The 26,924-nt window shown below is 32.8% G+C and overlaps 2 protein-coding genes across 3 annotated transcripts; one reads left to right on the top strand and one right to left on the bottom strand.

Annotated features, from left to right (window-relative positions):
- The first annotated feature begins 2,283 nt into the window (after positions 1-2,283).
- Positions 2,284-9,113, top strand: LOC126657801 (homeobox protein knotted-1-like 6). Of its 2 annotated transcripts, none has more exons than XM_050352580.2 (5): positions 2,284-2,818; positions 3,068-3,214; positions 3,298-3,436; positions 8,110-8,333; positions 8,761-9,113. In XM_050352580.2, the coding sequence occupies exons 1-5, from the start codon at positions 2,474-2,476 to the stop codon at positions 8,917-8,919; spliced, it is 1,014 nt and encodes a 337-aa protein (XP_050208537.1). In that variant the 5' UTR covers positions 2,284-2,473; the 3' UTR covers positions 8,920-9,113. The 2 variants fall into 2 exon arrangements, with proteins under 2 accessions (XP_050208537.1, XP_050208538.1); XM_050352581.2 differs by having other exon boundaries at positions 2,285-2,818; positions 3,298-3,424; positions 8,107-8,333.
- A 13,244-nt stretch (positions 9,114-22,357) lies between these two features.
- LOC126656414 (protein trichome birefringence-like 2) lies at positions 22,358-25,936 on the bottom strand. Its single transcript, XM_050350985.2, has 5 exons — positions 24,982-25,936; positions 24,538-24,730; positions 24,264-24,454; positions 23,913-24,071; positions 22,358-22,755 (listed from the first exon to the last, which is right to left on the bottom strand). Exons 1-5 carry the CDS (start codon positions 25,704-25,706, stop codon positions 22,413-22,415), a joined length of 1,611 nt encoding a protein of 536 aa, XP_050206942.1. The 5' UTR covers positions 25,707-25,936; the 3' UTR covers positions 22,358-22,412.
- Positions 25,937-26,924: the final 988 nt, after the last annotated feature.

The following is a 26,924-nucleotide window of genomic DNA, read 5'->3' on the forward strand; positions in this document are numbered from 1 at the left end:
TAGATAAAATTAGGTCGAGCTAAGATGAAAACACATAAATGCCCCCAAGTCCCGTGAAATTTGCTGACGTGTAAGGGCATTTTTGTCCATATTTCTACAGTTTTTTTGTGTGGTGTGCGATCGCACACTTCCCTAACGTACACCATCTTCTTCACATGGGGTGTTGATTGGTGCATTTTACACCTATGAATAGGAGTTGTTTTCGCTTGCTTTTAGTATACTTTGAAGCGCTTTCCCCCGGTATTATTGTACTTATTATGTGTATTAGCTTTTCAGGTAAAATGAAGCAACGTGAAGTGTTTTGGGCTTAAAGAAGGAAGAAATCAAGTATCGAAATAGGAGGGAGTTGAAAGAGCAAAGAAACGAGCGAGAAATGGGACTTTAAAGGAAGGGCTCGATCGAGCCCTTCACTTATGAAGGAAGGCTCGATCGAGCCCTATGAACAAATGGGTCCAGAAATTTCTTGAAGGCATAAGGCTCGATCGAGCCCTCACTCTTAAGTGGATGGCTCGATCGAGCCCCTTAAGAAGAAGCTCAGAATTTGAATTTCGAGACAAGACAAAACTCAAGGGCTCAATTTCCATTTTAGGCCCAACACTCCTTAGATGGGTGTCCTTTGTTTATCTCATTTGTAACCCATATAAACAGCACCTTATCTTTTTTAGGGTAGAGACAAGTTGTAGACATTTTTTATTGTTCTCTAGTTTTTACCTTTTTTAGATTAGCTACCATCTTCTTGGAGATTCCTCCATTGTTGGAGCTTGATTGAAAGTTTTATTTGCTTTGTGACAACAAGATCTTCATTTTATTACAAGCTTACTTATTGTGAATCTTCATTAACTTTATGGTTGTTTGTTCTACTTATTTAATTAACTTAATTCTTCTTACTTGATAATGTTCTATTTTTCTTATTCTTCAATTGCTTGTTTTAATTTAATCATGAGTGGCTAAACCCCCTTGTTAGGGGGTTGGTATGATAACCTAGGGTTGCATGATTTGGTTGGCTCTTAGTGTTGTATGTTTATGTTTCACTCCTATTGCTTATTGCTTGCTTAGGATTAGCTACCTTAAGCATGTTTAAAGTTCAACTGATACACCGAAAGGTGGTTGATTAGATTGACTAATAGGATTGAAAACTTAGGTTTTAGAGCGCCACGAGAGTGGGTCTGAACCTAGGTGGCCCTAGAGTGGACTGATTAATCGTTAGTTAATGATTTGGTTTTGTCTTGTAACACGAGAGTGAGCTTGGTGATGATTAGATGATTAGTTAGCGATTTTGGCATTCCTTGAGGCTCGAGAGAGCGGGAATGACGTTTTAGACCTCACTCGGCCCTTTGTGACTTCCACTTTGACCAACCATGAAATGCATAACCTAGGTGGGACTGCCAATCCCTTGACGTTCCCTTTTTATTGAATTAAAATCTTGTTAATTAGCGTTTCTTTATTTGTTAATAACAATTTTGTGCTTCGTAGAATTGTTAATTAGTAATTGGATATTTGAAACTTCAACCATTTGTGTTTCGCTAAACGAATTGAATCATAACTAAAATTCATTCTCATCAATTGCTCCTAATTCACTTCTTGTGGGTTCGATCTCGTATTTACCGAGTATTACGAGTTGAGTTTATTCTCAATAGGTGTGCATTCGCGCACCTCCATACTTAGCCATTCAGAATTATTCGTTTGCTACTGGAAGTAGGGGGAGATAGCTCGAGCTGAGCTCGTGCAGGCTTGCACGTTCGAGTCACATGGTGTGCGTTTGCACACCTCCCATTGTGCGTTTGAACACCCTCTTCTTCCTTTGAAATGTCGCTTTTGATCCTTTGATTCTACTCCAATCCTCTTTTGACCCCAGTAACTTCTGAATTACACCAAAAATACTTTGATACTCGTTATAATTGCACATTTTACTTGAAACGCTCGAGACAACAATAAGCCAATAAGCACAACTAAAATGATTAAAAAAATGCAATTATCAAGTCAAAAATATACCTAGAGATAGGAATATTTCTACTTCTGTCACGAATTTAATTAAATTAGAATTGATAGAACTTTTTAAAAAATATTGATTTTATCCTAATACAAGTATTAGACTAGTTGTATAAATTATAAAATATTAAACATAGTTTATTTTTTGATAATTTGACCGACCTAACAGTTTGCTGCCTAATACTTATATCATTTGAGCTAGTTTTAAATGAGATGGAGGAATATATTTTTTGAAAAATCAAATGCTAGTTGATACATGTATAAATTTGTACTTCTCAATACCTAAATTTATTTATGTCCTTTGCTTGTTTCCCAAAAGATCACTCTCCGTAATACCACTTCTAATAAAAATCAAACATTCATTCTGTACTTACAAAAAAACCTTGGGTTTCCTCTCTACATATACAAAATTATCATTCAATTCCCGCTTTATAAATTTTGTATTTTCCTTTAAATACTCTAAACAGTGGCAGTCATAATAATTATGGATGGAATGTACGGTCTACACTCATCATCAACGACGGACTACACCACACCGGATAAAGCATCATCGTTGATCATGTCACCGGAGAATAATCTGATTTTACCGTCCGGTTATAGTTACGCTACTAACAGTTTCTTGTCTTCCGAAGCTTTTCAAAATCGGATTATCAATCCACTTTTTGTATCGGACGAGTTAATCTCGGCTGCGTCTGCGGTTTCTCATCCTGAAATTCCGGTGACAGGAACCGGAGAAGATGAAGATCATGTGACCAGTTTTTTCAAAGCTAGAATTGCTTCTCATCCTTATTATCCTCGCTTGCTTCAAGCTTATATTGATTGTCAAAAGGTGAATTAAAAATATTTTTAGCTATATAAAGTAAATTAATAGTGATTTTTATTGTTGCAGGTGTCAGTACTTTTGTGCATGATAGAATTTTTTTAACCTAAATAGAGAAAAAAACTTGCGTATATTTTCATTTGGAAAGCTTTTTTTGTGTTGTTTGTTTAGATTTTGAAGATCTGAATCTTTGAAAAACGGTTATTTTAGATTTGAAATTGATTTTTCTTCACAATTTTGTTTTGTGTGTGTTGTAAGGTAGGAGCGCCACCGGAGACAGCGTCTTTCTTGGATGAAATCCGGCGAGAAAATGACATTTATAGAGGAGGAGGAGGAGGAGAAGGAGGAGGCGGTGGTGGTGGTTCTACCTGCTTAGGAGCTGATCCCGAGCTCGATGAGTTCATGGTCTCACTCTCAATTTGTTTGTTTTTGTTTTGCCTTCCATTTTTGTTTGTCTATTAACTTATTTTTTCTTGTTGATGGTGAAGGAAACATATTATGATGTGTTGGTGAAGTATAAATCTGATCTGGAACGGCCTTTCGATGAAGCAACAGCCTTTGTGAACAAGATCGAAATGCAGCTTCGTAATCTTTGCACTGCTACTTCTTCCACAACTCTCTCTACAGGTTATTTTTCCACTCTCTCTTGGCAAATGTTTTCTTGTTTTCGTTATATTTTGTTTGTTTTCTTTACTTGGAGTTCTTGATTCTTGCGCCACACTTCTAGCTATTAATTTATTTTGTTTTTCTTCTTCTGTAAGTTCGACTGCATCATATATCTGTGTCACTTACATAAAGTAGTTAAAAATAACATAAATACCCGGTAAAACTTCCGTCAAAATGGCTGATACTGGCTACAAGATCATCAAAATTTACATGAAAAATGAGGTTACAGATTATCAGTTTTAAAAAGATGAAGCTAGAGAGATAACAATAGCTATCCTAGACTAGTACTTTTTTTAATCTTTACCGGTCAATAATGCTCAAAGAACCAATGGCAACAAATAACACACATAAACAACAAAAACCCTAGACATGGAAAAAGACTCTCGTGGCTTAATTTTGTTGGTGATCTTATGTCGAGGAGTAAATTAAAGAGCTTGTTGAAAAGGTCAAGAGTTCTGCTGTAATGGACTTTGTAACAGTTGTTTCTTTTCCTTTTTAGCTCAATTTATTTAATTTCCTTGCATTATCTACCATCTTTTTTTTAATTCCTTTATTTGTTTTCTTTCTTTTTTTGTTGTGTAAGAATAAAATTCCCTTTTGATTGTGTCAGGCAAAAATAAGAATGGAAAGTAGAGTACTTTGTTAGTCTGATTCTTAATTGGACGTTTCAGAGTTAATCACTCATTAAATAGTTGTTTGATGGATGGATGGATACAGTGACATATGATAGTGTACTGCTCAAAAGACCATTGAATCTAAATCTTAAGTAGTCTGATAAAGAAATTTTTTCTGATGGAATCAATCGAACCACTATACAAGTATCAATTTAAGCCCTATTTCTCCTTAAACTTATTCTTCATCACTTTTGATCTTATCTAATTACTATGTTTTGTCAAAAATGGCTTTGAAATGCGAAATTGTAAATAGAATGAAGAATAAGATAATGAGTTGCAAAATTCCCACTTATATTTTATTTGGTCTGAGGATTGCAGTTTTGTGGTACATAGATGGTATTACTATGAAATCAGTCAGATGTTGGCATAACCCTAGAAGTGACAATTAAGGAGCCTTTAATGCATGCCCATTGCTGGAATGTTCCTTTGTTATGGAGATTGAAATTAGGGCAGCAATTTAGTTTTGTTTTTAAGTTTCCTTTTGTTCAAAATTAATTTGTATTGTAATTGCTACTTCAATCTCATCCTCAGAAGCAAGAAATGCACCTTAAAACTTTTCATTCCGTGTCCAATTTTTGTGACTTGTAATTATTTTGAGCTCATCATCAATTGGTTTTTGTATTTTTGGGACCTTGAAAATCCTTTCAAATAGAAATGTTCCTTAGGCATTTAGGCTAAAATAAAAGATAGTGATTGATGTCATGCATCATGGTGCATCTTTGAACCTACATATTGTAAGATGAATATGAGAAACATGAACTTTGTTGACCTCGTAGTATTTTGAACTATCCTTTTATTATGTGACACGTGGTATTATTTAATATGATAATATATGTTATTAATTTAATAATTAATTATCATATTTAATCACACCACGTGACGTGGTAAATGGACCGTGATAAACTAAGTTCATATACGAATTTCTCAATAAAATGACTTTGGCTAATTTAGTGGGATGGTAATGACTTGTAACAAATTATATTTGCTTGGTTTATATAAATAGCTTCAAGTTCCAATAGAGCATGAATAAATCATATTGATACTTTGGAAATTGTTAAAAGTGGAATGACTACTGCTTCTAAAGCAGTGTTGTCCCTCCCGATTATAATCTTCTTGGAAGTTGTATTAGTTTTAACCCAAAAAATTACTCCTTCCTCGTCAACATTACACATGAAAATCTGAGGAATCACATGGGAATCAATGACTTTAATTAAATCAAGACCTTGTTACTGGATCTAGTTTGATGTTCATTTGATTTTGATTATTATTAAATTCTTGCTTATCCCTTTCAAGGCTGTAATGTGTAGTTGTCTAACCATAATACATATGCTTTACAAGTAGATGTCGACCTAGAAGTAGAACATATCGCATTTTGATTTAAATTTTGTACTTTCATTGTTAATTTGGATGATAAATATATAGTTCAACGAATTAGTGCTTTTGTTTAAGAATCTATACACCAAGAAAGGCTGCTATTATTTCCACTAACACAGGAGTGGAGATCATGCAAATGACATGGGTATAGCAGCCTTTCTAGTGGAAAAAAAAATGTTATTAATCAGGATTGATTTTTTTTTTTCTTCTGGATCCATCTGATCTGTATTTTTGCTGGTTGGCAACTGCATGGCGTTGTTTATAATTGAAAGTACAAATTACTTTTTGATCAGGTGTTTCTAATTTTATTTTATTCGACTCTTGTGTACTTTGTTTCATTGATATGCTTAGTTGTGGATTAATTATCCTTAATCTTCTTTTGTGATTCTTCTAACTTACTGGAAAAAGAAAGGACTGAAGATTAGTGAATGCCATTTTGATTATTTTATTTATATAGGCATACAATACACTCACGTGGCGCAGATTGTGCTTTACTTATTAAAAATGTTAACTGTTTCGTGGACTATGCTTATGGTTATATAATTATGTGGTTAGACTATAGGCATTTTATAAAACGGTTATCAACGTTTTATTTCTTATATTTTGTTAATGCAACTAGTCTATCTACAACAAGGGAAATTCTAAGGCAAGTCCATCATTTTAGGCATATTTTTGCCTATGTGGACATGAAATAGTGTGGTTAACCGCACTATATGATTTAATATTTTATATAACAATCAATTGAGTAACCACATTATTTGAATGCTGGAGTGGAGTGTCACTGTCTTCTCACGTTTCCTGTTCTTGATACAATTTCGATCAATGTTGGATGATTTCAGTCATTATGGGATGCATGAGGGTTTATCTGCATGACACTTTGAAAATCACAAGTAGTTTATTTTGGTCCGTCAGTTGTGATATTTTTCCTAAATAAAAATGCAAGTGTAGGAGTAGGGCAGGCTGGTGAAGAAGCAAGGATAAGAAGTGGAATTGAGCTCAATAATAATAAATAGTTTGTATGTTTTTGCCCGGATAGAACGGGAGGTCGGATTCACATGGGACTCCCGTAGATTTCGCTGTGAACCCACCATTCCAACTAATAGATTATGAATGCCCATCTCTCTTAGTCTTACTCTTTTTTCCTATGCAGCAGTACTGAGCTGCAGCTCTTACTGCTCCAGCTAGTGGTTGTCATGTCCATGGGGGCATTCATTTGTTGCTTTGTGGCATTTTTGTGGGTCTTTGATGGGCACCACACGTGTCTTAGTTTTTCTTTTGGCTCGGAACTTGGGGGATTTTAAGGCGGGCGGGTCCCAAATAGTGCTGTTCCATCCTTTGTTTTCTTTTTTGGTGGGTTCTCTTGTTTGTTCCTCTCCGTTCCACTTATTATTCAAAGTGTATTGCATTATTGCCACCCAATTATCTGCAATCTACACCATATTAGTCTGTCCCTTTACTCTATTCCATGCCTAAACTTTTATTGCTAACCAGTACAGCTCTTTGAAAATTTCTTGGCTAATTTTCTTTTTATGTATGATTGTAAACCATCTATTTATCTATAATATATAGTAAAAATAAACATAAGAATCAATCAATGAATATCACATCAATTGATAATTATATAACCAAAATGTACTCCATATTTATAGATTTGTTAGACATGTATCCTACGACAAATGGATGATTTATAATCATATGTGATGAATAAGGTTTATATAATTTTTTTTTTCTATACGAGTTATGTTTAATTTATGAATTTAAAAATTTATTGAAAAATATGATAATACATAAATAAAATATAAACCTATCTAGATAAGATATTTTCTTGTTTTTAATTAAATTTTTTTTAATTAAGAAGTCGGTTTATACTCCCTCTTTAGAACGTATATTTTTTGGGAATCAATAAATTACGTCGGATGTATTTTTTTTTATTTAAATCAAATCTATATGGAAGAATTTTATTTCAATTCAAAAGGTTGTATGCCAAGATAAATAATATTTAGGTCAATGTTTCTAAATATGGTCAAATAGATGTTTTACTTTTATCATTCTCATAATTCTTTTAACTTGCCACTTAGTTGTAATATCTATTGGTTCAAAGCAGGCATCATGAGTGAGGCCTTGCATTATGCACTTGACAAATCGAGGAAATTTGTTAGCTTATAAATTGTTTTTTATATTTAACTTAATTAAAATTTCAAACTTTCTCTCTCAAAACTTTGATTTCATAGCCCTATCATCTCTTTTTTAAACTGTGATTCTCGAGTGTATCTGACAAACGACATTACCAGACGGAGAAAACCTGCATGCAGGCTATGGAGACTGGAGGAAGGTGCACTGCAATACACTGCACCCATACTACCACTCTCTCCCTTTGGTCAAAGTTAATGACTGTCTAGGTTTCTTTATGTGTGGGGTCTTTCCCTGTAAATTCGTAACCCTAATTTGAAAACTAGGGTTTGGTATGAATTCTTAATTATTTTTTTAATTGACATTGAGCTTCATTTGAACTGATGAATTACGAGTTCTGTAAGATGTTATAGCAGTACAAGTAATTCAAGACTTGATAACATTGTAATTTGGCAGATGAAGCATCAGAAGAGGAGTTAAGTGGAGGTGAAAATGAAGCAGCTCAGCAAAGCAGTGAAGACAGAGATCTGAAAGATAAACTGGTGCGGAGGTTTGGAAATCATATAAGCACTCTCAAGTTAGAATTCTCAAAGAAGAAAAAGAAAGGAAAACTACCCAAAGAAGCAAGACAAACCCTTCTCGAGTGGTGGAATCTTCACTATAAATGGCCTTACCCTACTGTACGTATTACTTCTTCCCTCTCCATGCATTTTTATGCTATTAATCAATTTTAGATGAAACCCTACTTCAGCGGTGGAATCTTAACTGATAAGACTAAAATTGTGGGCTTAATACATACTATTAGCTTTTATATTTTTTAACTCATAAGATTGTTTGGACAATTTGGTTTTTGAATTTTCCTTTAAATATATTCTAATTTGTCATAAATATATGTAAGCAGTTAAAACATATATTTTTTCTCAATTAGACACTTTTTTTCAGATGTTACTTGGATATAATTAACTAAAACAAATTACAAGAGTCTGGTGGATTATTGATAAAAAAAAAATTGTTGTATTTATTAATTTTAACATAATTTTGCATATATTGATTCTACTTGTTATTATAAAATAGTTTTGTGATGGTTTAATTATTTGAACGATCCAGGAAGCTGATAAGATAGCACTGGCAGATACAACAGGATTAGATCAGAAGCAAATTAACAATTGGTTTATAAATCAAAGAAAACGTCACTGGAAACCCTCTGAGAACATGCAATTTGGTTTTGCGGATAATGTTTCTGGACATTTCTATATAGATGATTAGTAAGTTTTAATCTTCAAATTTAACTACTTGATATATAAATACTTGTATGATTAGAGGTCTTCATGTATATTTTAGCAGCGCAAAATTGTACAAGAACTGAAATAAACTTTTTTCCTAAAAGAAGTAGAAGGGGGGAAAGAGTAATTGTATGTTATATTGTGTATATTGCCATTTACTGACATTGATTTACTGAACTACTTGTATAGTTAGGATGACGACTGATTGACAATATTTTATTTCCATATTGTTTAAGAAATGATTATTAATTAATAACATAGATTTTAATATTTTTAGGGTTTAAAATGACGTTATCTTAATTTTAGGGCATTTCCTATAAAACTTTACAATGCAGTGTGACTTCATTGTATAGAATAAAATTAGAACTTGTTTTATTTATAGTTTTGACCTTCTTATTCTTTATGTAGAGCTTTAATATTTTGATTTTATAGATTAACTGTTTGTCCAATTTAAATTCGTCTCCAACTATTAACACACAACAAAAAAAACATTGAAGCAATTTAAGCAAAGAACACCATTGGAGATACTCTAATAAAATTAAAAATATCATTCTCTATTTAAAAATTAATCTTTATTTTATAAAATATGGTCTTTAAAATAAAGAACATTTCCCAAAGAACACTATTGGAGATATTCTAGTATTGTATTTGTGTATTAAATTGTGCAATACTGTAATTTATTTTAGACTTAATGATAAAAAAAATCTAAACCTATACGATTTGTTGCAATTTAAACCAAACTTTTTAATTTTTGTAATAATAGCCAAATTGCATTTTTTGTTGTAATAATAGCCAAATTGGTGGACAAACTTGTTGTTTTCAATTAAAATATTAGGTTATTATTATTTTTGATGTATAATAATATATTAAAAGTCACAAAAAGTGGTAAAGAAATTCAAAAAAATTCACATAAAAAGTGCAATTTGACTATTATTGCAAAAAAAAAAATGCAATTTGAATATTATTATAAAATTAAAAAATTTGGTTTAAATTGAAATAAGTCCTAAAGGTTTGAATTTGTTTTGCCATTAAGCCTTTATTTTACAATGGGCTTAGGCCACTCATGCAAAAGTTGCCGGTGAAACCATTAGGTTTGGGCCATGGCCAATCTTCCACAAATCCATGTTGTGTGCTCCCAGCCTGAAAGTTATCAAACTTGAATGAACACTGAACCGGTCAGTAACCCCAAACCAATATTTAATCAAAAACTATTTGAAAATACAAATATTGTAGGTTTAAATAGAAACAAGTTTTGATGAAAACATTAACTGTTAAAGCTCTAGTTTTGATGAAAGTTTCGGCATATCACAAGTATATAGGACATATTGATGTTGGCTTGGGTGAAGCTATAGCGATTAGAGACTGTGTTTTATTGGCAAAAAAAGCGCGTCTAACTCCTTTTTTTAGCTTTTCTGACGCAAATGTAGTAGCGGATATCTTCAACAAAATTTGTTTGCTATATGTAACGATATAAACCTAATGGCTCAGGATACATTGTAAGTTTTTATTGTCAAATATTCGTTGCTCATGTTTGGTTTTTTGCTAGTAGGAATGCCAATACGGTAGCTCACTAGTGAGCAGAGTTTGTGTTTGACTAATGAAATATTGTTTCCTCTAAAATAAAATAGTAATTTGCATATTAAATTATAATATTTTTAATTATAGCGATCTAAACACAACGTTTAAAATATTGCGTTACACATGCTATCCTTTCACTTGTTGGCATTGTGTAGTTTATAGTCGTTTTTTACAAATATAAAGTTAGAAAATGTGTACTAAAACAGCGTCCAAAAATATAAATAAACTACAAAATGCCAAATTGTATGGATGAAATATGTGATGCAACGTTTAAATCAATATTAACGGATAAAGATTGGAATTTAGTATATAAATAACTAAAAAAAACATTGAACCAGTATTTTGATCTTAACTTAATATTTTGATTTTAATCATGTCAAATCATTCAGCAACCCCTAATTCCTATTACTGAAATTCACCTAATCCGAAGAAATTTAAGTGGGACTAAAACTTGATTGATTCGCAGTTGATGACAATTCAAACTAGATTTTAATTATCAAAGATTTATCGATGACCAACACAAGAAAAACAAAAGTGAGGATGATAATGATAAGTTACGCTCATCACAATTGAATAGAAATAAAATATGACCACAAGTATGATTTAGTGATTTAGATTTTGTAATTAGATATGAGAATTTCAGTTTCGATTTTCATTTCACTCCATTATAATATAGTTTTCACCCTTTTTATTAATCTTATTTTCTAATTATTAATTGATTTAATTAATAATTAAAACTAAACCCAAAAAAAAAGTAAGAATTTTTGATAAGTTGATATTGATATATGTGTCCGTGTTTCTCCAAAACTTATAAGGTCATTTCCCCAATTAATCTAAATTATAAAATGTGTGATCTCTATAGACATCTCAACTACTTTGAAATTTCCTACCTGTTTTTTCAGACTTGCCAAAAGGAGTTAATGCTTCAAAATAAAAAAGTATAGATTAGTATCATCCAAAAGACATATCTTATGTACAAAAGGATAAATTATCAAATGGGTTTAACTATGTGTAACCCAACACACAAATTATTTAAAATTAAAATGATAATTAATTTGATTAATATCATGTCGAGCTCGAGTTCAAGCTGCTTGACTCAATTATATACTGAGTTGAATGCAAGCACTAATATAATTAACTAGATACGCACGCGAATCTATTTGAGTTTTAATTAATTTACTCTTTCATTCTTCATAATTCTATTACATTTATAATAATATTTTATTTTTATATTGAAATTTAATTTATAAATATTTTATAGATGAATCGAGTTGAGTTTAAATTTCAGTTATTTGATCGAGATCAAATTCTTAATTCTTAAAAATGATATCCGACGAATTCAAATTTAAATTTATATTTTAAAATCAAATTATGCTCAATTTTACTCATATTTTGACCCTGCTCGACTAAATTATACACTTAGGTGCAGGTGAGATTCTCTAAATTAAACAAACATAATGGTTATACTAATTTGTTTTCTTGCATTAAAGAATAAAGAAGAAGGGCAATATATGAAAAGGTTTTTTGAGTGGATGGTCCAACTGTTATAATTGGGTGCAATTCTGATGGGGATATCACTTCCTTTTTACATGAAACCCTATTTGAAAGGAAATACAAACTATTTTATTTAATTCGGAGATTTATATTAGTTCAAAACAAAAATATAAATTATTTAAGAAACAACACTTGAAAATAAAATAAAAATTTACAAGTTCAAAGGCATGATGTGCACTTTTCCACTTCAAAGATAGTTTAACCATAGGAGCAATGACACGATTCATTTGTTTGTGGATAATGGGAGTACTGTGGAAATCCCCATAAGATTGTCAAACAAGCAATAATGATGATACATATACAAACAAGATGACCAGCATCAACAAAAACTAAAGATCAAATTATTCTAAAATCCTACATATATATTATACTATAGTTTGATATAATTTAATCTGTTTAAATATATTTAAACACAATTAAGTAGTTTAATTACATATTTTTTATTTTAACATTGTTAAATTCTTAATCAAATTATATTTATGAAAGGCATTTATGATAGAGTGTTTATCCCACACAACGGATGTGACACGTCATTTTTACAACAAGCCAATAATCATTTGCGATAGAGAATCTTTATTTATTACTTATTTTTTTTATCATTAAACATTTGCACATGGCTAACGACTTATTGGTTTGTTGCACGAATGACGTGGCGCAACCATTGCGTTGTATAATTATTTTTTATTATACTCTTTTTTGTTTTCTCATTTGTTATAGCATTTAAATCAAAATGAATTAAATTATTTATCATCAAGATAATATTATTTATGATCATATAACTGTTAAAACTTATAATTCTACTTTTTAGGAAGCAAAAAAAAGTAAGAGATGAGCATGAGTTAGTGGATCTACTGTTGCAATTAAAAAATAGGGAAGACTCCAATAATCTAAAGTCATGCACCAAATAAAAGTAGTAGTAGTCTTTTTACCTTTTAAATTACACTGGCATTTATTCCTTATCCATTTGGCTGAAATAATTCAAAACATCCGAGTTTTTCTATCATTATTTTGTTTTTCTAAAATAAACTGATTTGGATTTACTTCTCAAATTATTAAAAAGTCTTTAAACTCTCTAAACTCTCTAAACTCTCTTTTTCTTTTCAGAAATCCTAGCCGCAACAAGAGGGAGGTGATTTTGTCCATTTTTTAGTTCAAAATCACCTCCCTACCTTCTCGTTTTCTGTTCAAATCTCGTATTTAGTTTAATTTGCGTCAATAATCACAGATCTGAGATCTGTTGGTATTTTTATTTCTTCCTTTATGGATGTTTTGTCTTCCTTTGTGGAGTTCTGGCTCTTACTCTTTATGGGTTCTGCTATTTCCTTGATGGAATTATCTACGGAGCGTAGATCTGAAGTGCTATCAGTAGAAATCTTATTTTTAATATTTTCTCAATCAGACACATTCAAAGACCAAAGAGTCGATTTCTGGTTTAACATAACCTTCGAGTGGAGCGGGCGGATCGCCGAGTTGCATATTCAAAGAGCTCCGTCAATACGATTGAAGAAATTAGATATGATTTTCTGTTATTGTACTGATGTTCTATTATTGTACTTCTTGAATGTATTGATTTGTTCAATATTTAATCAAGTTGTACTTTTATTTCTCTATTAATGAAATTTTCATTATTCTCAAAAAAAAAAAAACTGATTTATTTTATTAAATAAACTGTTTCATCTCCAAAAAAAAACCGCGATGTTAAAAAGTCAATTTTTTTATTTTTAATGAAATTAAGTAACTTTTAAAAAAATCTAATTTAATAGATGCATTCTAAATCTATATAATTTTATAAAATCGATTTAATTGTATCTATGTGTCATTTCAAACTAATATTATAAAATTTAATGGTTAAAAAATGCCAATCATTTTAATAATTGTATAATTTTATCCAAAATTTTCAAAGTGTGCAAATATAATCTGATTTGATAATTTTACTAGAATTTATCAAGTTTGCCATTAGTTTGACAATTTCAATTGAATTTAGATAATACACATCTTAATTAGCAAAATTTAATTTTCCAAATCTAACTTCTAATTCAAAAGAATAAAAAAACAACAGTAAAATTTAATTTTTAATATTTCATAAGTTGAAGCAGAAAGATACAAAGTTTGAACATCAAAATAAATAGAAAAGACAATTTTTTATTATATTAAAATGAAATAGTAGCATAATTAAATTAATTATAGTTGACTATTCCAATTTATTTTATATTAATATTAAAAATAATACTTAATTTATATTAGAACACGAATAACCTATACATATATACTAAGGGGTAATAATGTTTTTAGATTTTCAATTATTTATTAAAAATAAAAGTAATCTATGATTTAAAAACGGAAAAATAACAAGTGGTCTATCAATTCGGGACGGAGAGAGTATATCGTTTAGTAGGAGTAATCCAAGAGCTATTTAAGGCGTGTAGAAATGGAGCAAACTCCCCCACTAGCTTTGGGCAAGAACCCATTGGATGGAATTATATATATAAAAAAAGCATCAGAATCTGATATATCAATGGTGAAGAATCATTCAAGGATCTTGAAAAAGCATAGGAGGGCTTGGAGTGAGTCTTTTTCACTTCAAAAATATCAAACAGTTTGCCTCTGCTTACGCCATTAATGAATCTGAAGCAAAAGCTGAGTGTTTGTTTTGGCTGAAAGTGTGCAGGTAAACCGGCAAGTCACAAAACGGCGACAGACTCTCGTTTTGAGTCATTACTGGCTTTATTTTAATTACTACATTTTGGTTCATGATCCGTTTCTTTGGTAATATCATACTCCATGCAATAAAAATGTCTCTTTTTGTTTTACAGTTTGTTTCGATTATGAATATGATCAGTAGTTGAGACTGAATTTTTTTATCGTTTTCCACTTCTCTTATGTTATAGAATTTCGGTTATAGCCTTCATACATGTTAATCCGTTAAATAAATATGTCGTGTTTAGTTTAATATTTTGATATAATTAATTAAATGGATCAATTTTCAAATTTAAAAATATTTATATTTTAAAGTAAATATCGACACATTTACGATCCGGCGACACAAAATTTCATTTTCCATGGACACATCACAAATGCTTTTCAAATACTGACCTCAGTATTCCGTTTGGATGGTGTGGGTTTCATTCAAATAATTTTCAATGCCTAATAATGCAATTTTAGACAATTCAACTCCACGTACGTGCCGACACCATAGCAACTTGTTTGGAGCTGTATGGTTTTTTTTTATCTGTTATTCAAAATTCATCCATCATTTCAAAAAAAGAAAAACTCTGCAATTTTATGCATTTATCGTGGTAATATCATCAACGAGTTATATTTCAAATAATATAAAACGTTAAACATTTTATTCAAATTGTAAATTTAACGCTAAATTTTTCCCTCCTTAATGATAAAAGAACTATTATAATAACATCAATATAGCTACAAAATGTGTTTTTCCATTTTCCAAATGTTCCTCTGCCTAAAACTCTCCAAAATTTATAGAAAATGTGTCGTTTTTATATATAATAAAAATGCATATTTTGTCCTAATAGAAGACTTGTTTCTGATAAAAGAAAAAAATCTAAACAGTTACCTATGAATAAATTATTTTCTTATTTTTTATTGGATTATATTTTTAAAAAAATTATTAAAATTTTAAATATTAATTCTAATTCTAATTATTAAATTTAAAGATAAGTTACATTTGTTATAAATTTAAATTTAAATTATATACAATTGAATAGTTTATAAAAAATTTCCACTTTTCCATCATTGAAAAAACATTTCGTAATATTTGTTTCGGTATAACATAACTTAGTGTGAAAAAAAAGTTGGAACAATGAAACCAAATCGACACTTCATTTTTATTCAATTTTAGCAGTATAGAATAAAGTCATTTTAACAATTAGGTGAATACTATGTCAGAAATTTCTCTCTGCTCTAACAATGATACCTCCAATAATGACGATGATCCTACCAAAAAGGTGAAGATACGTACTGCCATCGGACAAAGTGGCTCCGATGTTGTTTCTGATATGGAGATGGAAATATCCGGCAGCAAGTCTCCCAAGCCGGGAATGTCTAGCGAGAAAACTTCGTTTAAGGATAAACTCCTTAATTCAGGTAAAGCTAATTCTCATGGGGTTGAGGATTATGGTTTGGTTTTTAACCTCTATGATGAGGATATCGAGATAGGGGATGATAAAGGTACTCCCACGATTACCTTTTCCGATAGGGTTCACAACGAGATTGCTCAGAATATGAAATTATGTGTTGTTGTTCGTTTGCTGGGAAAGACTATTGGCTATAGAACTTTATCTAGCAGACTTATCAAGATGTGGAAACCCATAGAACACCCAAGTCTTATTGATCTTGACAATAATTTTTTTCTAGTTCGTTTCTTTTCCAAGGAAGATTACATGAATGTCTTATCTGGTGGTCCTTGGGTTTTGTTTGGTCATTATCTGACTGTTCAACCTTGGACTCCGTCGTTCTCTGCTGATAATACAGCTGCTACTTCGGTGACTGCATGGGTACGTTTTCCTGGATTGCCTATCCAATATTATCATAATAATGTGCTTAAGGCAATTGCGAGTACCATTGGAAATGTTATCAGAATTGATCTTAATACGGAGTCTAAGGAACGTGGAAAATTTGCCAGACTTGCCATCAATCTAGACCTAACTAAGCCACTGGTATCTACTATTTTGATCGATGGTCGTTATCAAAAAGTTGAATATGAAGGGCTCCCTATTATTTGCTTTGAATGTGGTCGTTATGGTCACCGTGAAAACTTTTGCCCGCATAGAAAAAATAAGGGAGGAGATTCTACTGTTCAGTTAACTCCGGCAGAGAAGAATCCGATTTCGGTTCCGGCATCGAACCCGGCAGAAGATCGCTACGGTCCTTGGATGCAGGTTACAAACTCAAGAAGGAAAGTTGTGAATAATGGAAAAAATCAAGTCACCAACGGGAAGTTACCTTCTGGGTCCAGATTTGATTCAATCGCTGATTTGGAGGAAGTGAATATTGGCCAATCTATTGATTTTGGTAAGAAAGACTCTGCTCATCCAAATTTGCCTAAACAAGATTTTGTTGGCCACGTTAAGCCCTCCATTAAGGCTAAGTCTTCCCTTTCTATTGGCAAAAGTCACATGGCTCATGTCCCCACTCCCATGCATTCCCATGCAAAAGACAACGTCACGCTTTCGAATATTTATCTTAAACCTGATCAGGTTTCCTTTCCTTCTACCGAACCTGCTATTACATCTTGTACTATGATTACCCCTGGAAACACCTCTCTGGACCCCTCTAAACACTCGGTGGTCAATGTTGTTAATTCTTCGGGGAAGGCTGCAGCTCGTCCTCGATCTCACACTTCTCTTAGAGATAAGTTCTCTCCTAAAGCTCCGGATAAGCCCCATAGTTTGTGGAGTGTCAAAATTAATAAAAATTCTAAAAGCACAGTGAAAGTTAAGAGGAAGAAAGACCATAGTTCTTTGCAAGATTCGTCCTTTAATGACCTTATCAATGATTTGAATATCTCTGTTGAAGAAGGTGCTGTTGCCATGGTTGTAGCCACTGATGGTAATCAGAATGTCACGGCTCAAGCCTTTGAGGATCTTAATGCCCACAATTAATGGTGGTTTGTTCCCTTTCCCCCTTTTTATTTTTTTTATGAATTTAAAAATTTTCATTTGGAACTGCCAAGGGGCAGCTAGTAAACCGTTTTTACGCACTTTGATTTCTTTTCGTGACTGCTATAACCCTTCGCTTATGGTCTTAGTCGAGCCTAGAATTTCAGGTATCAAAGCCGATAAAGTTATCAGAAGGACTGGCTTCGAATACTCTCATAGAGTTGATGCTCAAGGTTTTTCGGGAGGGATTTGGCTTCTTTGGAATGCTCATATTCATGTCTCTGTTATCCAAAACCATAGTCAGTTTGTTCATACTTCCGTCACTCTTGGAGATAGCAATGATACTTTTTTGTTCACGGCTGTTTACGGTAGTCCAAATCTCTCTTTCCGGCACATCCTTTGGAGGGATCTTACTACTATAAACACTGGGAATGCGGTACCTTGGTTACTCGGCGGAGATTTTAATGCCATTCTTAGTTTTTCGGACAGGCGAGGCGGATCTCGCTCCAGAAGTTTGGGTTGTCCTCAATTTAACCATTTTATGGATATCAATTCCTTGTCTCAGATTGATTTTGCTGGCCCAAAATTTACGTGGAGAAGAGGAAGTCTTTTTCAGCGTTTAGATCGGGGTTTGAGTAACGAGAAGTGGATGAGTAATTATCCTAATGCCATTGTTCATCATCTTGCTAGAATTCAATCTGACCATAGGCCTATTCTTATCAACTTCAACATTCCGGAGCCTAAGAACTCTGGTTCTAAGCCGTTTCGCTTTCTGGCATCTTGGATTACCCATCAGGATTTTAAGAATGTGGTCAATGGCTTATGGAATAATCAGAATTCTTTTAAGGATAATATGTCTAGTTTTGTGGGTAAAATTAAAGATTGGAACTTCCAGGTTTTTGGCAATATTTTTCGGCAGAAAAAGCAGCTTATGTCTCGTATAGCTGGTATTCAAAAATTTCTCGATGTCCGGCCTTGTGCTTTTCTCTCCAATTTGGAAATTCAGCTCCAAAAGAATCTTGATGAGGTTCTCCTTAGAGAAGAATCCTACTGGCAGCAAAAATCCAGGTGTGATTGGATTTCTCATGGAGATAGGAACACTTCCTATTTTCATGCGAGAACCATTAGCCGTCGTAAGAAGAATCGTATTCATATGCTTAAGAATGAGGATGGTATTTGGCATTTTGATGATTGTTTTTTACGTAATATGGCTGTTAATTTTTTTATTAACCTGTACTCTGAGGATGTTCCTTGCAGGCCTGTTTATCCTCTTCGTGGTTGTTTTCCTCCGTTGGATGCTGGTACGGTGAATTCGCTGAATAAGGAGATTCTTTCTAATGAGATTCATCTTGCTCTTTTCCAGATGAAGCCGTGGAAAGCTCCTGGAGCTGATGGGATTCCGGCAGGTTTTTTACAAAATCAGTGGTCGGTGGTTGGTTTCTCCGTGTGTTCTTTGATTCAGAAAATTTTCAGAGATGGGATGATGGATATCGGTTTTAATAAGACTTTGATTTCCCTTATTCCCAAATCTGCTAACCCTGAATCTATTAAGGATTTTAGACCTATTAGCTTGTGCTCTGTGATTTATAAATTAGTGACTAAAATTATCACTAATAGACTGAAACTTATTATGCCTATTATTGTTAATCCTACTCAAGTTAGTTTTGTTGCAGGGCGCAATATCACAGATAATATCATTATTGCTCAAGAAGTTATTCATTCCATGAGGCATAAAAAGGGAAAAAAAGGGTGGTTTGCTATCAAAGTCGATCTCGAGAAAGCTTATGATCGCCTTCATTGGAATTTCATTGAAGATACTCTTTTTGATGCCGGGTTTCCTGTTCCTTTAGTCACTCTCATCATGCATTGTATTTCGTCCTCTCATATGAATTTATTATGGAATGGTTCGACCTCGAGAGAGTTTAAACCTTCTAGGGGTATCCGTCAGGGGGATCCCCTTTCTCCGTACATTTTTGTTTTGTGTATGGAACGTTTGTCCCATCGTATCAACCGTGCTATTCATCAAGGTGAGTGGCGTCCTATTAAGCTTAACAGGACCGGTCCTAATTTGTCTCATCTTTTTTTTGCAGATGATCTCGTGCTTTTTGGACAAGCTTGCAATAATCAAAGTTTAGTTGTTAAAGACATTCTTGATGAATTCTCTAAAAGCTCGGGTCTCTACATCAACATGAGTAAAACCAAGATTTTTTTTTCTGCCAATGTGGATGTTCGTCAGGCTGATTCTATTAGCCATACGATGGGCTTTCAAAGGACGCAAGATCTTGGGAAGTACCTCGGTGTCCCCCTTTTACATTCCCGTATTTCTAAAGAGACGTATTCTTTCATTGTTGATAAGATTAAGCTTAAGCTTTCAGGTTGGAATGCCAATCTTCTTTCTTTAGCAGGCAGGATTACTTTGGCTAAATCTGTTCTTATGTCCATTCCGGGCTATGCTATGCAAACTACGTCTTTCCCCAAGGGCCTTTGTGACAGGATTAATGTTCTCATTCGAAATTTTGTTTGGGGCAAGAAGGATGATAGTCATAAAATCAGTCTTATTAGCTGGGATAAAATGTGTGTCCCGTGCATTAATGGTGGCAGTGGCATTCGCGATTTGAAGAAGCAAAATAACGCTTTTTTAATGAAGATGGGTTTTTCGGTGATTACAAAACCTGATCTTCTATGGGTTCAAGTTTTAAGAAATAAATATGGTTGGGAGCGCAACGGGAATACTTGTAAAATTACTAGTTCTTGTTCTGTGATTTGGAGGAACATCTACCATCTTTGGAACACTGTTCTTCTTGGCACTCATTGGGCTATGGGAAATGGGCGTAATATTAGATTTTGGTCCGATAACTGGCTAGCTGACTTGGGTCCCCTTAGTCTCCACACTACGGCGCTGCTGCAACATTCAGATCTTTCTAAAAGTGTCCATGATGTTTCTCTGAATGGTTGTTGGGATTGGAATTATGTGTCTGGCATGGTTCCTTTTTCTGTTTTACTTCATTTAGCCGCCGTAAAGCCTCCTCTAAATTCTGACGACCCAGACCGTGCTTACTGGGGACTTTCTAGTTCCGGTAATTTCACTGTTAATTCGGCGTATAGCTTGCAAGATGGCGTCCATTACGAGGAGGAGAATCCTTTGTGGAAAGCGATATGGAAGTGGCCGGGAGCGCACCGTGTGAGAACTTTTCTCTGGCTGGCTGCTCGCAATAAACTTTTAACCAATTCGGAACGGGCCAGAAGACATATGACTATGGACATGTCTTGCTGCATTTGTGGTTTCAACACAGAGGATAGAGACCATGTCTTCCGTCAATGCATTTTTGCAAGGGAAGTTTGGAAGAAATTGCTCTCTCCTTCTCATCTTATTTCTTTTAACAGTTTACCTTTTGATAATTGGTTATTTGTTAATCTGCAGGACAATCATGAATCTTTGGAGGGTTGTTGGAGAACGGTATTTGGTCTGACTTGCTGGAGCTTATGGAGTCATCGGAATAATTTTATTTTTAACGATAATAGGAGAAGTTCTCTTGATATAGTGCAGTCCATTCGGAAGATGGTTTCTTATACCGCTGAAGCTCGTCGTTTTGATGTTCTAAACAGTCCTGGTATGAGGCCAAAAACAGAGCTGCTTGTTAGTTGGATCTTCCCTGTCCGTAATTGGATAAAAATTAACTCTGATGGTGCCGTTCGCTCTCCTAATAATAAAGCTGCTGCTGGAGGTCTAGCTCGCAATAGCGATGGAGATTGGGTTTTTGGATTCAGCCGATTTATTGGCTTTTGCTCAGTCCTTCAAGCCGAATTGTGGGGTGCTCTCGATGGTCTGGAAATAGCGTGGAATAAAGGCTTTCGAAATATTGTGTTGGAAATGGACAGCTTGTTGGCGGTAGAAGCTTTGAGCAGGAATGACGTCCCCGCTAATGCTAATACAAGTCTCTTGTTGCCTATCAGAAATCTTTTGAAGAGGGATTGGCAAGTTTCCATCTGCCATATTCACCGAGAAGGCAACCGTTGTGCCGACCGCTTAGCCAACCTTGGTTTTTCTCAGCCCATAGGCTTAAGTGTCTACAATAACGTTCTGGATGAAGTCAGGAGCTTACTTATGGAGGATATCATTGGTGTATCTTTTCCTCGTATGAGCAGACGGTCCTAAGCTGCTCTTTCTGGCTGTTGCCAGCTCTTCTTTTTATCAAAAAAAAAAAAAATAAAGTCATTTTAAGTTTTATTCAGTTTTAAAAATAAATAAATAAATCAATTTAATTTTAATACAAATCGAACTAAAAAAACTGAATCAAATTGAACTTCAATTTAAAATATTTTAAAGATCTTATAAGTTGATTCACTTCGGTTCTAGTCATTTTAAGTTTTATTCAGTTTTAAAAATAAATAAATAAATCAATTTAATTTTAATACAAATCGAACTGAAAAAACTGAATCAAATTGAACTTCAATTTAAAATATTTTAAAGATCTTATAAGTTGATTCACTTCGGTTCTAACCGAATGATAACCCTACTTGTATCTGTTCTAACTATATTGACACAATTTTTATAACTAAATTTTCATCTCAGCACTTGTACACTTACACTCCTCCTTGTTCTATGAACAAAGCATTACTCAAGAACATTTTGAATATGGATAAAAATAGGCATAAAAAACAATAATCTAAAGAATAAGAAATCATTGATTAATAAAACATTTGGTATCTGCACAGCTTATGTTTAAATTTTCCAAGATCCCCTCCCAGCCTTCAAGAGGGAAGCGTATAATAACTCATTCCAAGTATCAGGAACTCCAGGTAAGCACCAATGGCTGCAATCTTGAGATCGCTCAGCAGCAATTCGTTCTTCTTCCGTTTTGTATTGCATTCTGTAAATTGAAGGGTGCCCGTCTTTTCTGTAATCTGTTAGTCTACTTATGTTAAGATACATAACTGGACTTTTCATTTCTTGAAGTACATGCTCAAAAGCTCGCATTTTCGACGGGTACTTCCGGAAGTATGTCGTGTTAAAAATTGGCTCGGTTTCTTTGTGACACTGCCCTCCAGAGTTCCATTGGCCTCCTCTACAACCAACATCAAACATATTAGGAATTTCTCTCCACAGCATATAATATGGCAACTTATAGTAACTAAAAACTCCCTTATGTGTCGAATTAAACTTCAATTCTTAACAACGTGAGATGTTGCACGGAAACAGAAATGTTGAAGCAGTATTTATTGAAACCAGACGTAGCGAAATGATATCTTTTCATAAAATTTATGCTTAAGTAGCTTTTCCAAAAATGAAAACAAAATGCCGAACTCGATAAGTTTTTGTGGAACATAGTGTGAGATTGTAAACAACAATATGTTGTTTTGCAGTGGTCAATTATCAGATTTGGTCATCCTTAACTTCCAGATACAAATCTTTTACTTTGATCAATTCTGTAAGTTGTGTATTGATCATATAATAGCACACACATATACAAGATAGCAATTTAAAAGAATTAAACAATTTATGCTTGAACTTTGGCCAGATTGACCACATCCTTCTGCAACAATTCTAAACATAGACATAGAAAAACACATAGTCCGAGTAACCAACTGAAGAAAAAGAAAAGGCACTGCTATCTCGGTAATGTCTCCACTCTCCTCACAGCAAGGAGTGCAGTCAAACTTTAATCTGCATTCAGGGAAGCAGAAAGCCTTGCAGTATTTTTGTTGACATACACTCAAAGACATCATCGGCACATCCACTCAGTGTAGGTTTGTGCGAAAACTGAACCTAACCGAATAATCAAACCTAATCGACAAATTTGGTTCCGCTCGGTTTTGAAAGTAAAAAGACTTCAAACCAAACCAAAAAACCAACCGAATCGATTGATTTGGTTTGGTCAGGTCGGAAGTATTTAAATCCATGTAAATTTGGTTTGATTTAAGGAAAAAATCATAATTTTAGTTCGATTAGGTTCAAACCAAATGGACACCCCTAACTCAGGTGCTCTGTAGTTAATTCTAGATCACAGGCTACTAAAACAAATCTACGGGTATTTAACAATCAACTACTCATGTAAGCACTTATGTGTCGGATGCTAAGGAACTATCTAATCCAAGAGGATGAGCCAAAGGACATGAATGTAAAACTGAAGTAATTAGAATGTGATGAAAAAATAAGAACGTATTCAGTCACAATAGGAAGCAAAGCAAAGCTGAAATGGACAAAACTATGATAGTTACACACCTGAAATGTGTAACTGAATATCCTCTAAAGAACACCTGTGTTCGATTGCTATCTACGTTATTGTCGACCCATTTGGCCCAAGTCAAAAGCGCTCTCTTATACGCTTCCAAGACCTTTAATCTTGGGTGTACATAATTACCTTCTTGATAATAGTCTTCTCTGAAAAATCATACAAGAAACAAGAAACATGCCAAGAGGTTAGTCCTTTACTAGAAAGGCGAACTTTAAAAGAAAAAGTTAAGATTAATTCATCTCAGCAGAAGAATCAGTTGAGACAATTTATATGCTTCAAGAATCATGATCTACATAAGATAATCTACACTAAAATAAAACTAAACAAATGGCACTCACCCTTTAGAAGTTTTCTCATGTGTCCACCAGTGACCTGTATTAAAAACTATGATATCAGCATCTTCGTACATTTTAGTTGTTTGATCCATCAAATCCAACCTTAATGTCTCGAGTGTTCCATTTTTACTATTAAAAGATGATTCTCTAACAAGAAATGGAGAACCAACAAAATCCACAGAACAGTTATAATCCTGCAAATACAACAAAATATGGTCTATAGAATGATAGTTATTGATAAAAACTACACTTTCTCAGAAGAAAAAAGAAACCTTACTTCAAATCTAAACGCATAGAAACCCTTTTTCTTGAATTCTGTCCTTCCAGATATCTCATAGACTCTTTCCTTATTTTCAATGCTGTTTCGAAGAATGCAAACTAGAGACTCCCACATGTTTCGATTCAACGAGTCCCCAACAAAAACCAGAGTCTGCCCTCTTAGCCTCTCCAGAAAATCAGTTGCATTCAAACTAACATACAACATTAACAATATAAAACAAACTAAAAATTCTAGTCATATCTATTTTGACTAGAAGTTGAAGACACAACAAGACTCATTTATTTATAGATAGAAATGGCTGAATTTCAAAAGTTGACCATATTAGTATACTTTATAAATCTTTACACTAACAACTGATATCTTATTTGATTAGAGAATACTTGCAATCATGCACAAACCTAGTCAAATGAGTCAAAAATTAGTTAAAGAATAAATATATACCTTGGAATATTGCATCCATTAGGCTGCCATTTCCATTTAAGAAACCCATCATCAGGCCTTCCATTAGGGTGACAATTAAAATCCCTATCAACATGAGGACAAGACCCTGCAGGATAATAAGGTTTGGTCTCATCTCTAACCCATCCACCATCAAATATATCACATTTCTCCAAACTTTTTCCTCCATTTTCTTCACCATCAGATCCATCAACCTCTTTATCATCACCACCAACTACTGCATTATTCACATCAATAGAATTCTCCTCTCCAACACTTACATTAGCATTCAAATCTCCATCTATAGTAACACTAAAATTCCCAACAAAACTCAAATCTTCACCATGCAAACTACCATTATTTCCAAAATCAGAAAAATTACCTAAATGGGTACTATTAAAAACACTTCCATTTACACTTCCACTACTGAAATCTACAAAATTTCCATCTTTTTCCATCTGGGGATTATCTAATAACACTTCATTACCACTAGTATTGGTAAAAGAAGAAGTTGGAAAGGAGAATGGCCAAGAAGAATTAAGAGTATGAACAGCATTAAAACCTTGAAGTAAAGGTGAAACTACACGACCCTTTAAGGAATTAGTAAATAAAATAACGGATAGAAGTATAAGAGAAGCACTAATCCATAGAATAAACCCAGAAATCACCTTTTTTCTTGGTGTTATAACGTGGTCTGCCACTGGTAATGAAAATTTCTTAGAATCCATTAGTTTATTTCGAACTCAACTAATAAATCATCCCCTTTCTTAATAAAAGAGTGTAAATGTAGGGAGATCACAAAGAAAAATGGGAAGATGAGTATGTTTATTTGTTTAGATAAATGTAAATGGAGAGATATTAGCAAGAAGAAGTAGAATCTATGACACTTTTCTACCGAGTGGGAGGAGGAAAAACCGACAGTGGTAACTTTTTTAGGCACTATTTAGTTCGATTATAGGTTGAATTCGTTTTATTTAAAAACATTATTCTATTTAAAATTTATTTAAAAATAAATTTTGAACTTTATTGATTTTGAAATCACAAACTTTGATAATATCGGACACTAATTTTAAAATTTTGACAATTCAGAAACTGATCCTTTTTGGTCAAGTAAATATTAGTGTAAACACTAGAATAGTACTCCCTCCGTTCCATTCTAATTGAGAAAATTTCAATTACACATTATTTAAAAAAAAATTAATAACACTACTTTTATATCCTCACATTACATTAAATGCATCACAACTTTTTAAAAATATGCTTTCTAAATGCATTAGTTGAAGAGGATAAAAAGAGAAAAATAATGTAAAAAATACTCTATAAATAGTAATTGTCAATTAAAATGGGACACTCAAAATAGAAAATATGTTCAATTAGAATAGAACGGAGGGAGTATTTACTCTGATTTTCACATGAGTAGTTTTTTTATGGAAAATAGTCTAGTGTTTTGAATTGTAAAAAATAATTTATATATCTGCCAAAATAAAAAATTTATGTTAAAATCGTAAAATACGGTAAAATTTGTAATTTTTAAATCCATTAGTAAATTATTTATGCTCATATTTTAATATTTATTTTAAATAAATTGAATATATGATATTTTTGACAAAAGTAAATATTTCAACTTGTATATAATATTTATTAAAAAATTCATTTTAAAATCTATAGATTTTTTTAAATAGGAATTTTATTTTATTTTTTTTCTTAGAATCCATTAGGTTTAAATTTATAAAATCTCATCGTGTAAAAATAACAAAAAAAAACTGCACTAGTCAATGATTTTTGACTAAATTAAAATAACTATTATAAGTGTCATTATTTTCGATATAAGAGTTGATATTGATAATAAACTAAATTATTCTCATACTTTTAACAATTATCAAAATTTAAATTATATTTTTCGTATTTAAAAATTAAAGGATATGATTTTTATTTTTATTTTTATA

The sequence above is a fragment of the Mercurialis annua genome, linkage group LG7, assembly GCF_937616625.2.
Source record: "Mercurialis annua linkage group LG7, ddMerAnnu1.2, whole genome shotgun sequence".
NCBI lineage: Eukaryota > Viridiplantae > Streptophyta > Magnoliopsida > Malpighiales > Euphorbiaceae > Mercurialis > Mercurialis annua.

Excerpts from the sequence above, each read along its gene's own strand:
- LOC126657801 (XM_050352580.2), top strand. The coding sequence starts at position 2,474 with ATGGATGGAATGTACGGTCTACACTCATCATCAACGACGGACTACACC. Across the intron at positions 2,819-3,067 it reads CTTATATTGATTGTCAAAAG|GTAGGAGCGCCACCGGAGAC; the intron begins GTGAATTAAAAA and ends GTGTGTTGTAAG. Across the intron at positions 3,215-3,297 it reads CCGAGCTCGATGAGTTCATG|GAAACATATTATGATGTGTT; the intron begins GTCTCACTCTCA and ends TTGATGGTGAAG.
- LOC126656414 (XM_050350985.2), bottom strand. The coding sequence starts at position 25,706 with ATGGATTCTAAGAAATTTTCATTACCAGTGGCAGACCACGTTATAACA. Across the intron at positions 24,731-24,981 it reads AATGGATGCAATATTCCAAG|TTTGAATGCAACTGATTTTC; the intron begins GTATATATTTAT and ends GTTGTATGTTAG. Across the intron at positions 24,455-24,537 it reads TCTATGCGTTTAGATTTGAA|GATTATAACTGTTCTGTGGA; the intron begins GTAAGGTTTCTT and ends TTGTATTTGCAG.